Raw genomic sequence first — 12,162 nt, 5'->3', positions numbered from 1 at the left:
ATCTTAAGTTATATGGCACAAATCAACCGTGTCATTCAAGTCAACACTAGGATTGTGATATATCCACCTGTTCCGCAGTTAGCCCATGAGATCCTTTCGGACATGATGTTATTTTCTACAGTCTGGTGGCATTACACCATGACTAAGAAACTTCAACTTGTTCTGTTGTTTCCCCGGCCTCTTTTCTGCCCCGGTGAAAAGATTCTACAGCCTAGTGTTAGTTCCTACAGTAATAGTACGATCGACCACACTCTTCAATTAAACACTTATCTCAAGATATTTCTACCTGTTTCATTGTCTGACCGCAGTCTCTTTCCTAACCTGGTCTTAATGCCTGAAGCCCAGTGCTGCTATCAGACCAAGTCGCTCACATCAACACCATGATTAAGATATTTCCACTTGCTCAATCTTAGCCCACCAGTCTCTTTTCTGAGCTAGATGATAATACCTGCAATCTAGTGCTAGAAGGCTGTTAAGGTCTGATATTCAGAATGCCAGTCAGCTCTATGGTGCCATTTTATGCTAATGCTCTACTAGTAATAATACGCCATTATAATGCGCCGGAAACATCGCGCTGCCCCCCTAGGGTTCTTCCCATGACGGGTCGTAGACACTCTTGACAATCTCCTGAACAGGTAACCTGAAGTCAACGATCTCCTGCCCATTAACCAGATCATTTTCTTTTGCTCTTTTGTTACCTTCCTCCTCATTCTTCGCAATTCCAGCCTTAATATGTCTGCGAATCAACCTCTTTCTCGCAACTTCGAAATCAACATCCACAAACCACAGCTCATCCATTAATTTGGCAGTCTCCCTCCACGGTTCCTTATCTAAACTCAAATAATTTCCCTCAAACAACACGACCCGGCAAGTAGCCGGAATAGTAATATCATCCTCCACAGGATCTTTCACGGCGTGATCAAAGCTCGGCGCATGCACATCCTTCGTCTCCGCCGTAATTGGCTCCTGAAGCTTCTTCACCAATCCCAGAAATTTCTCTCCGTCAAATGTGAACTCTGCGCCGCGGCGCGCAAACGCGTGCTCCGGGTCCGGCATCGCGGCTAGTTGAGCTCGGGTGAGGTGGAATCCATCCATGGGAAGGGCCGTTGATATCGGAGGTGCGCTAGGACTCTCGGAGGCGTAGATCTGGTTGATGCGCTTGCTGATTGACTGCGCAAGCTCTGTCTTGCCGGATCCTGGGATTCCGCTAACGGCGATCATGAGGCGGGCGTCGTCTGCGGTGCAGCAGAATTTGGCTGTGGATTGTGAGCAATTGCTGGGATATGCGGATGACTGGATGCGACTCGGCGTCTGGATAAGACTGGCTACTGCACATCCAATTGCGGGCCTTGGGCGATTCGGAGCTCGACTTACCCCAGGTCTTGTTAACCAGGTGCTTGATCTGTTCGTCCATGATGAATAAAGTTTCTTTGGTCTATATCAATTGAAAATGGCTCGTATTGGTTTTGCCCAATCCAGGTCTTGAGATCGGCGGGGGGAAATGTTCAAAGCTCTTAACGGGTGTGGCACAGTCGCGTATTTTGTCGCAACTGCAGCGTTTAGATCTTCGGTGAAAGCAAAAAGCGCAGTAAAATGAGGTGGAATGCAATCAATTGAAACTGTGCGACTCTGAATTTTCGCAAGCCAGCGTTTTCTCGGCGCACTGTTTGGTAGCTGTCTCAGAAAGACTTCCCCCGCGATGGCCGATTGGGCGGGGTACCTGATATCGGGGACTTCTGTGCTCCGAGGCTACGACGTCACTGATAAGGCGAGGTGGATTTTACAGATAAGGGAACAGTTCAATAGCAATTGTTTTCGATTTTTGAGTTTCCGTTAAATGGCTATGGCATGATTATCCTGATGTGAATTCATTGCCCGGCTCCTAAATTGCGCTGAGTGCTTTCTATTCATTGAGCAATCGCGAGAGCTGCAAAGAGATATGGATTCAACAGTGTGGACCTAGCCTCCATTGCGAGAAACAAATGCCCTCGGCTGCAATCTGTACTGGCCGAACAGGTTGAAACATCGATGGCTTTATGGACCAATTAAGGTAAAACAACCCAAATAGACTCCTCTGGTAGTGCATTGAATATCGGGATGAATATCTACCCTAAACGCCCCGGGACACCACTTATATCCGGAAAAGCACGTAAAAATAATGAACATAAACGCCGGTCACCTCCGAGACGGTCATATGCAAATGGAAACTGATGCACTTTCAGCCTGAATTTTCATTTTCATTAGCGCGTGTAGGAGCAGTAGCACTGAGGCCACGCCCCATATTACGCGAAAGACCAGCACCGGCCCACCAGTCATCTGGAATATCTTCCCGCCGGGCAAGCCGATCCAAAATGGCCTGCATTTGCTGGAGATCGGTATCGCCAGAGTCAAGACTGCTAAAGGAAAGGGATATAGTAGGAATAGGAGGGTGGCTGCTCAATGTCGAGTTCAGCCCAGGTGGGCGACGAAGAGAAACAGGCTGAGTGGCCAAAATCTGTCCGTAATTAGGGGGAGCGTCCTCGTCGTCAGACGAAAAATCACAGGGATTGAATTGGTCAGAGGTAGGGTCAAGTGCCAGTTGATTGGGCGTCAGACCATTGGATTGCCAGCGGAGATGGGGCAAGCTATTAGTCCCTCGAGACGCGCTGCCGCCGTTGCGTAGGGTGTCTGCAGCGGAGGTAAACGTGGAGGAGAAAGAGCTATCGGTAGACGGCAGGTTTGTATCGGGGTGAGGGTGGATAGAAGGGTCTCCCATGCATCGATCTGACGCTCTGAATCAGGGCTCGGACTACGTTGGCGGTCCCCCAGTCCGTCAATAGATGGCCTCGGTGCTTCGGCTCGGGTATGTTCGTCTCTCGACCGATTGTGATTCCGAATGAAATTCCGAAGCAATGGAAATGGCGGACGAGATTCTGTATTGTCACGGCTCCTTATTTTCGGCGTATATGGATGGAACAATATCGCTTCCGCGAATGCGTAGCACCTCGGGCGGTTGCGGAGAGGATGCGGAGTGGCTTGCGGCCGCAGGAGCAAAGTTTGGGGTCAGAGAGGGACTGGAATAGCTTTGAGAACGGGGCGGTGGGTCCCTGAGTATGTCGAACAGAGCTTGATCGCGAGTGGTATTCCGGGCACGTCGACTGGAGAAATCTGGACGGTGGGTGGATGGACGCGTAGTGGTGCGACCAAGAGCCTCACGGCGACTAGCGTCGAGATCAACACCGTCTTCGCTAACGCCGAAGTTCATCACAGGCGAGCGCACTCCCGATTGTGGTTCGCTAATGCCTCGTTGGATCTCATCGAGAATTTGGGAGTGGAAGGAAGAAAGAACGTTGGCGCCACGCGCGCGAGCGTTCGGGTGGCGCGGCCTGCGAATCGCAGACTGACGACGAATAGAGGACCGCGCAGCCGCCGAAGAGTCTTCGTCTGGAGCGGACTTGGCAGTCTCTGCCTCTGTTGGCTCGCGCCATAGCCTGGGGTCGTGGTTAGTCAACGCGACAATAGGTGGCGCAACCGCGGCAGCAAGTCGAATAGGAGAATACTTACGGAATTCCCATATCTACGAAATATACGGGCGCAGAGGCCAAACGAATGAACAATGAAAGAAGGGAGAGGAAAGTTGCCTTCCAAAACGCAACCTTCGACGCGACAACCCCGAGTATGACAGGAGTGGGGATGGATGGTGTCTGTGAGGCCGGAATGAGTCCATGGGGCATTTTTCTGCCGGAGGCTGGAGAGCATCACGTGAGACGCCAACAGCGGGAATCTCCGCACTTGCAGCCCGATCCCGCTGAGAGGCTTGACCTTATAATGAGCTGAAAGCTTTTGTCGAGCTCTTGCTCTTTGGCTAGAAAGGAATGATTGACCTAGGATTGGCCCGAGTCTCGCGGCTCGTCCAACAGACGCCACTAACATGGAAAGCCATTCATATTGCGGGCACTAATGGAAAAGGTTCAATCAGCGCTTACCTTTCGCATCTATTATCCACAGACGGGGTTCGTTGTGGCCGATTTACCTCGCCCCATCTTATCGATAGATGGGACTGTATCACGATTGATGAGAGAGTCGTCCAGAAATCCCTCTTCCACCAAATCGAAGATCAAATCAAACAGCGAGACCAAAAACTCGGGATCGGCGCATCCGAGTTCGAGCTCCTCACGGCCACGGCTTTCGAGATATTCAATCATGAACAAGTGGAAATTGGCGTGGTAGAAGTTGGCATGGGTGGTCGCCTCGATGCTACCAATATTCTGAATAACGTGCTTGTCTCGGTCATCGCCAAGATTGGGTTGGACCATCAAGCTTTTCTGGGATCTACAATTGTAGAAATTACAGGAGAAAAGGCCGGGATTTTAAAGCCTGGAGTGCCATGTGTTATCGATAGCTCAAATGAACGCGCAGTGCTTGAGACACTTTCGAAGCGTATCCAAGAGCTGGGCATCGAGGCCACCTACGCATCACCAGAGAACGTCGAGGAGCAACTCCCGGCATTAGGGCGTCTGTTTAGAAAGCTGGATCTTGAGCCTCACCAGAAACAGAACATGTGCAGTGCCGTGCTGGCATTACGGCAAGCTCTATCCAAAATCCGACCCGGACACGATGTCGATGCTCTTCTTCCACACCTCGCGGATGTCAAGTGGCCTGGTCGCTTGGAGGAAGTCTCCCTTCAGCCTCTTATTCCCCGAGAAGAACCTATCCTCCTTGACGGCGCACACAATCCACAATCAGCTGATGTCCTGGGGAAATATGTCGACCGCAAGCTCCGACCGCTGTCTGGGAGTGTCACTTGGGTGATCGCAGCCTCCAGTGGGAAAGACCTTGCTGGTGTCTTCCGCTCAATTATTCGACCAGGCGATAAAGTTGCCACGGCAGAATTTGGCCCTGTTGATGGGATGCCCTGGGTTGCACCTACAAACGCGGCAGAGTTAGCAGACACCGTGCGATCGATCCCAGATATTAACCAAGTGGAAAGTTTTGAGGGTGATCTTCTCCCTGCAATTAAGTGGGCCAACGACGTTGCCAATGGCCAACCAATTGTCATTGCAGGCAGTTTATATTTGATTTCTGATGTGCATCGTTTGCTTCGGGATGCATCGTGATACCCTTGATTTGAGCTGCGGGTTGCCATTGCCTTTGTGTACAGTATTAGACTTACAGAGTAAAATAGAGCCCAGCTAGAGGACAAGAACATGTCTAACTTTTTATGAGTGCGCGCTATATGGTATCTTAAGAATAAATGATTCAATTTGGTGGATGGCTTGATTTAGAAGGACAGAACGCTAACTAGCGCTTATGGGGCAAATCGTGTAATCGGCGTAGGGCTGATCGGCGGGCACTTTCAGCACAGCCGCTGCATGATGCGCCGAGCGGCTTGTGGAGAAGGAAAGTTCAAAACAACCATTTCACACCCCACCCTTCTTTGGTCTTGACGACTAGTCTAAAGCCAGCTGGATCTCAGAAGACTGTCCTGTACCTTGGATGCCCATCCTGCCCCGCTAATCTGATCCCAGAGGGCGAGCGTGATGTCCCTGCTGTGAGGCGGCTCGCTTGGTGAGACCCTCCCTTTCCTGCACCCCCAGCACCTGCATGACCAACGGAGCATCCCATGTAGCTCTCGTTTACGATTGCTGGCCAGACTAATTGACAATCGAGACTTCTAGGACCTGCGGACATGAGCCTTGAGAGAACGTTGTCCTCGGCACCTGCCATCCTATCCAACTCCCACCCCGCCCCCGTCTACCTGAGTCCATATCCTGAGACCGGCGATCAGATCGAAACCTCAGGCTGGGCTCCATATCCTCCAGAACGGCTCCGAAATGGTCACTCGTTCAGATGGGAGTGAGGGGCAGCGGCCCATCACCCCCTCCAGGACCCCCGGCACGCCCGTGAAACCCCGATTAACACGTGTAGGAACGAGTCCGTCGAAGCGCGACCAGAAACCGAAGGACGACAATGTTGTGAAATCGTCGGCAAAGGATGTGGCAGAACTGAAAGATTATGTATGGCCGAAACCCTTGACCTCCAGATGTGGAGTTAGGAAGATGCTAACCGGGGACACATTAACTTCGCAGCAATTGGGTGATTGCCTGGGAAAGGGAGCATTTGGATCGGTGTACCGTGCACTGAACTGGAATACCGGGCAGACGGTTGCGGTGAAGCAAATCAAGCTCACGGATCTCCCTAAGAGCGAACTCCGGGTTATAATGGTACGTCGACTTGGTCTGTGTGTCATTCAAGACCTATGCTGATATGAGACACCGCAGCTTGAAATTGACCTTCTCAAAAACCTGGATGTAAGACACCACCGAGCCCAACAATATCCCCGAAACGTCTGCTGACTCACTGATAGCATGCGAATATTGTCAAGTACCATGGATTCGTCAAGTCCCAGGAAACCTTAAACATCATCCTCGAGTGAGTTCCTGGAGACTATCATATGACATCTTTTCCAAGTAACTAACTTCAATCAGATACTGTGAAAATGGATCCCTCCACTCTATCGCGAAGAACTTCGGTCGTTTTCCAGAAAACCTGGTTGGATTGTACATGTCGCAAGTGTTGCATGGGTTGTTGTATCTCCACGAACAGGGTGTCATCCACAGAGACATCAAGGGTGCCAACATCTTGACCACGAAAGAGGGCTTGGTCAAACTTGCTGATTTCGGTGTTGCAAGTCGGACAACTGGCTTGAGCGAGTCAAGTGTTGTTGGTACTCCATACTGGATGGCTCCCGAGGTCATCGAATTGTCTGGTGCAACAACGGCGTCGGACATTTGGAGTTTGGGATGCACAGTCATTGAACTTCTTGAGGGCAAGCCCCCTTATCACAGCTTGGCTCCCATGCCAGCCCTTTTCCGCATTGTCAATGATGACCATCCTCCGCTCCCCCAGGGCGCTTCTCCGGTATGCTTGCTTCTTTGTTAGTCTCCCAGATAAGTGAAAACTAATTTTAGAGCAGGCTGTGAAGGACTTCTTAATGCAGTGTTTCCAGAAAGACCCCAACTTGCGGGTTTCAGCCCGGAAATTGCTCAAGCATCCATGGATTGTCAATGCACGCAGGTCTGATTCCGTGGTTCCCAAAAAATCTACAGAATATGAAGAGGCTGTCAAGAGTGTCCAGGAGTGGAATGAAGCTCTCAAATCCCCAGGCACGGGTACATCTAAGAAGCCAAACAGGTTTGACCATGCCGGACCATTGCCAACAGGCCGCAATTCTCTCGTCGATATGCTGCCCTCCCCAAACACCACAAAACCTACTGATCGCTTTCGTTCTGCTGAGTCCGCAGAAGATGACAACTGGGACGATGATTTTGCAACTGCCATATCTCCTAGTGCACTGCAATTGCCCCATCTGCGACCACATGATAATTTTGGTGGCATGCTTTCCTCTGAGCGACTCAAGGCGTTTGCCTCGCTGGATGGAACAATTTTGCGGCCAGATGACGACTTGGATGAGTTTGAAGATTCCAACGCTACTTCACAACAAGACAACGACCCTCTTCAAACAATTCGACCATATTCAGCCAACCCATCTCCCGCTGATCCCTCTAAAACCCAAGGGTTGTCTAGACGCCAGTCAACTAAAGTCCCGTCAACGGCCCTGCAGAATGTCCCAATCCTGACTCAATCCCCTGTACCACCAATGAGACGACCTCGTCCCGCTACTCTCTATAAAGAGAATTCTGTAGAAGATTATACAGATCTCATCATGGCTAATGAAGATGTCCTTGATCGCAAACTAGCCCTGATTCAAGAAGATTATGACCCAGATTCCCCAATTCGCGAGGATGGATACGATCCTTTCAGTGACGATCATAGTGGGCAGCATCCCCAACTTCGCAAGCAGCTGTCTGTCAAACGCGACCGTTCCACTATCGAGATTCAGAAATTTGCTGAGAATGAGAGTGATGAAGACTTCTCAGATATTCTCGGTCATGACGAAGGAAAAGTGGGCAAGCAAAATGGCGCGAGCACCGACAGAGATAAGTTAATGTTGAACTCCAAGCTGTCGAACAACTCGTGGCTAGGAGATCAGGATGATGATGATGATCCCTTTGCGCAGCTAGAAGAGGGATTTGACGAAATGGACTTGGAAGCCAACATCGCACGAGACAAATATGCGCGTCTTAGAAACCAAGTCGAGGGCCTGGTAGGCTCCTTGAAGACTTCGCAAGATGAAGATGTTCTGGCAGAGATCTCGGAGCAGCTACTGACTATCTTCTGTGACCTGCCTGAGACAAAGAACATCATTATCAGTGCTCACGGGATGTTACCTATTCTGGAGATTCTCGATACAACACGGCGTCGGGACATTGTCTTTTGCTTGCTTCGAGTTGTCAATGCCATCATTTTCAACGACTATGAAGTGCAAGAAAACTTGTGTTTCGTCGGTGGTATACCCATCGTCAACGAGTTTGCTTCCAAGAAATACCCCCGGGAAATTCGCTTAGAAGCCGCGGCATTTGTCCAGCAAATGTACCAGACATCGACACTGACTCTTCAAATGTTCGTTAGTGCTGGTGGATTGAATGTCCTGGTTGAGTTCCTGGAAGACGATTACGAAGACGAAGGAGACCTAGTCTTGATCGGAGTCAACGGAATTTGGAGTGTGTTTGAACTACAGGTGTGTGACTTGGGTCTGAAAACAAAAATCCGCTATTGGCTAACAATATTTGATTTAGGGATCAACTCCGAAGAATGATTTTTGTCGAATTCTATCTCGTAATTCTGTGTTGGATCCCCTTTCATTGGTGCTCGGTCGAGTGTTGGATGAGGAAGGTGAACTGGCAGAAATCATCGAAGGTCGGATTGCAAACATATTCTTCATCTTCTCGCAGGCAGAAAACCATGTCAAGGAAATGGTTGCCGAGCGCACCGTTCTGCACAGTAAGATTTCCTAGACGCCCATCTGTTTCCTTTCTATCTTGTTTTTTTGGCACGATGCTGACATCTCATGTTAGGAGTTTTGAAAGAGCTAAAACGCATGTCACCAACGCATCAGATCACCATGCTTAAGTTCATCAAGAACCTCTCCATGCTCTCGACTACCTTGGACTCACTTCAAAATTCGAATGCGATCGACGTTCTGACCGAGCTTCTCCGTTCAAACATGAAACGGGGACACTTCAGAGAAGTATCTAATCAAATCCTGAACACGATTTACAATATGTGTCGCCTCAACAAGTCTCGACAAGAGGATGCAGCCCTCAACGGAATTGTGCCATTACTTCAAAAAGTCGTCCAGACCGAACGACCGTTGAAAGAATTTGCCCTTCCAATCCTCTGTGATATGGCCCAATCTGGAAAGGTCGGTCGTCGTGAGCTATGGCGGAACAAGGGCCTTGCCTTCTACATATCTCTACTTGCCGATCCATACTGGCAAGTTACAGCCTTGGATGCAATCTTTACATGGTATGTGCATACCTGCCCCCTCTTGTCTGATGTATTCGGTACTGATAAATTTGCAGGCTCCAGGAAGAAACTGCAAAGGTGGAGGAGCATCTCTTGGACAACCGACAAGATAAAACCTCTTTCACTGACGCTATTGTCCGCTGCTTGACACTATCCAAAGCCAATGCATTCGAGAATATCCTTGAACCTCTGCAGAAGCTTCTTCGTTTGAGTCCCCCAGTGGCGTCGACATTCGCTCGACCCGATCTTTTCGCTCGACTGAGACAAAAGCTTCACCACAATAAAGCTGCAGTCCGATTGAATCTTTTGCGTATTATTTCGAGTATACGCGATTCGACCGAGCAGCAAGGGGGGGCTCCTCGTCTCGTATGGACTGCTTGATGCCATCCGGGAACTTGAAAACGATCCAGCCATTCTCGTGCGAGATATGGCAGGAAAGTTAATTCAGTCAAACGAACTTAGCGAGTCATTTGGCCTCAAACGCAGACCCACAAGCCGCAGGAAAAGCACATCTACCACCCCACCGAACCCCTTTGCTAGCTCTACACCATCAACCCCTTCATCAAGTCGCTCCAGTCAATCCCGTGCCGGCTTTGAGGGTAGAGAGACTCCTCGGCATCCTCGCAATGCTCTTAGCCAACCCTCTCTCGTCTTGCGACCGGGAAGTCGAGATGGCAGTGTCTCGGCTCTCGCCTCTGCGGCTACTGGTAGCTCCGCGGCTGCGCGACCTCGCCACGTGCGTGGTATGTCCAATCGTCTGTCATATATGGAAAGCATGCACGACGACGAAAGCAAACCTCCAACTCTTAGTCGGAGACCCTCAGTCATTCCGCGCCGGCGACGCCCTACATCTGTGGCCGATTCCGAATGGACAGGATCTGGCCTTTAATATCTGATTTCGAAGACCTTCTTCAATTCTCCTGCAACTATTCTTTTTCCCTTTGTTTTTGCTTTCCGGGTTCTATGGCGTCGGAACTGAGACCGGGGTTGGGTTACATGATTCTACGCTTGTGTTAAAACACTTTTCACCCTTTTTCTTTTCGCGCTATGATAGCACTGGTTGCACATAGAGGCAATATCAATGTTTAAATGAGACATAATACCTATTCTCACGTCAATTAGGTTTCTTCCATACATGACTCTCCGAATGCCAGACCTGTATTCTTTGCGGTCCGTGGACGGTAGCAGGACAAGGTAGCCTTCCCATGTAAACGCTTGAGAATATGCCAGTAATCAGCCGCAACTCCAAAAACAACTTAAGCTCTTGACCGCAGGCATCACAATCACTAATATCCCTACATATATATGCATATTATATATACTGATAGGACATGGACTTGTACGTATCCTTAGTAAATATCACATCCTAAATTCGCCGCAACACCATGAAATGACGTATACACAGGTTGACCCTATGGATAATGCTAGCGTGGTACTTCCATCCCTCCTTTATGACTAATATTCTGCCATATTTTTTATTTCAACTATCTGTAATTAAACCACAAACATACAACAAAAATACAGCATAAAACTAGCAAAAAAATAGCAAAAAAAAATAGCAAAAAAAATAGCAAAAAAAATAGCAAAAAAAATAGCAAAAAAAATAGCAAAAAAAATAGCAAAAAAAATAGCAAAAAAAGCAGCAAAAATTCAATAAACCGTATATCCTCCTTGTGCGTCAATAACAGCCTGGCAACGTGCCTGCATAAGATCAATCTGTTGATCTAAAAATTCTGGAGGCAACGCATCCCAGACAGCTCGAACAGCCTCACGAAGTTGATTATAAGATAACTTCCGATCGTAATCTTTGAGATATCGATCTCCAATCCAATCTTTCATCCAATCCCAAACCTGTTCAATTGGGTTTAAATCTAGTGAGTATGGGGGCCAATTTAGAGGAAATATTCCACGATTATGGAGTTCCTCAATTGTTGCGATATTTCGATGTGAAGGCGCACCATCTTGCATCAAAATTAGATGTTTATTAAAATAGTTACGAGCCATTGTAACCATTCCATCAATCAAAGGCACAATTCGCTCAATATATTGAGTACTTGTGATAGTCCCCCATTCTTTTTCCCAGAATAAACAAGGGCCTTTTTCATTACCAAAAAAAGAGCCCCAAAACATCCAACCAGGCGCACAAGAAAAACGATCTCGTACACAAGTTTCATCATATTCTTCTCCAGCTTTCCGAGTAACATAGATTCGTTGATGATAGATCGATGTAACCCAAGTTTCATCGGTCCATAATATCTTCTCCCACTGTTCACGTGTCCAATTAACATGTTCTAATGCCCATGTTAAACGTAATGACCTTATACGGTCATTTAGAGGAGGTCTTCGAAGAGCCTTACATCGATGATATCCACGTTTAGCAAGAGCTCGTCGTAAAGTTTCAGAACTAACAGAAAGTTGTAGTTCTTGAATAACTTGTGAATAAGTCATCCGTCGTGTTGTTTTTGACGATGTGATAAAATTAATTATCTCATCGAGTTGCTCGTCAGATAACTTTCGACGTGGACCAGGGGCCTTCCACGGTGTAGGCCTCTCGTCTGTACAAGCTTTCTGAACTTGACGTTGAGTTATCTTTAATTCAGAAGCAATTTGGGCGTATGTATATCCTTTATTGCGTAGTGTACGTGCTGCAATGCGTTGATCTCGAGTAGCTTTATGAGTAGGGGTGCGTGGAGCCTCCATAATAGAAGATATAGTTGTATAATAGAAGATATAATTGTATAATAGGAGATATAG

At 48.4% G+C, this 12,162-nt stretch overlaps 5 protein-coding genes across 5 annotated transcripts; 2 read left to right on the top strand and 3 right to left on the bottom strand.

Annotated features, from left to right (window-relative positions):
- Nucleotides 1–582: 582 nt before the first annotated feature.
- Nucleotides 583–1,414, bottom strand: N7468_003194 (kinase-related protein; the record flags this gene model as incomplete). The annotated part of the gene is made up of 2 exons (XM_058472491.1): nucleotides 583–1,328; nucleotides 1,375–1,414. 2 exons carry the CDS (start codon nucleotides 1,412–1,414, stop codon nucleotides 583–585), a joined length of 786 nt encoding a protein of 261 aa, XP_058331494.1.
- An 804-nt stretch (nucleotides 1,415–2,218) lies between these two features.
- N7468_003193 (uncharacterized protein) lies at nucleotides 2,219–2,755 on the bottom strand (the record flags this gene model as incomplete). Its single annotated transcript, XM_058472490.1, has 1 exon — nucleotides 2,219–2,755. One exon carries the CDS (start codon nucleotides 2,753–2,755, stop codon nucleotides 2,219–2,221), a length of 537 nt encoding a protein of 178 aa, XP_058331493.1.
- A 165-nt stretch (nucleotides 2,756–2,920) lies between these two features.
- Nucleotides 2,921–3,713, bottom strand: N7468_003192 (uncharacterized protein; the record flags this gene model as incomplete). The annotated part of the gene is made up of 2 exons (XM_058472489.1): nucleotides 2,921–3,470; nucleotides 3,544–3,713. The coding sequence occupies 2 exons, from the start codon at nucleotides 3,711–3,713 to the stop codon at nucleotides 2,921–2,923; spliced, it is 720 nt and encodes a 239-aa protein (XP_058331492.1).
- Nucleotides 3,714–3,854: 141 nt separating this feature from the next.
- On the top strand, nucleotides 3,855–5,096 carry N7468_003191 (dihydrofolate synthase; the record flags this gene model as incomplete). The annotated part of the gene is made up of 1 exon (XM_058472488.1): nucleotides 3,855–5,096. One exon carries the CDS (start codon nucleotides 3,855–3,857, stop codon nucleotides 5,094–5,096), a length of 1,242 nt encoding a protein of 413 aa, XP_058331491.1.
- A 717-nt stretch (nucleotides 5,097–5,813) lies between these two features.
- On the top strand, nucleotides 5,814–10,297 carry N7468_003190 (serine/threonine-protein kinase; the record flags this gene model as incomplete). The annotated part of the gene is made up of 10 exons (XM_058472487.1): nucleotides 5,814–5,996; nucleotides 6,069–6,203; nucleotides 6,261–6,290; nucleotides 6,347–6,411; nucleotides 6,468–6,900; nucleotides 6,956–8,620; nucleotides 8,679–8,883; nucleotides 8,958–9,408; nucleotides 9,465–9,699; nucleotides 9,758–10,297. The coding sequence occupies 10 exons, from the start codon at nucleotides 5,814–5,816 to the stop codon at nucleotides 10,295–10,297; spliced, it is 3,942 nt and encodes a 1,313-aa protein (XP_058331490.1).
- Between the last annotated feature and the right edge of the window lie 1,865 nt (nucleotides 10,298–12,162).

The sequence above is a fragment of the Penicillium chermesinum genome (genome assembly GCF_028974085.1).
Source record: "Penicillium chermesinum strain IBT 19713 chromosome Unknown utg000003l:1.0-5111272.0:1.0-5115320.0, whole genome shotgun sequence".
NCBI lineage: Eukaryota > Fungi > Ascomycota > Eurotiomycetes > Eurotiales > Aspergillaceae > Penicillium > Penicillium chermesinum.
This window is presented reverse-complemented; position numbering and strand designations above follow the sequence as displayed.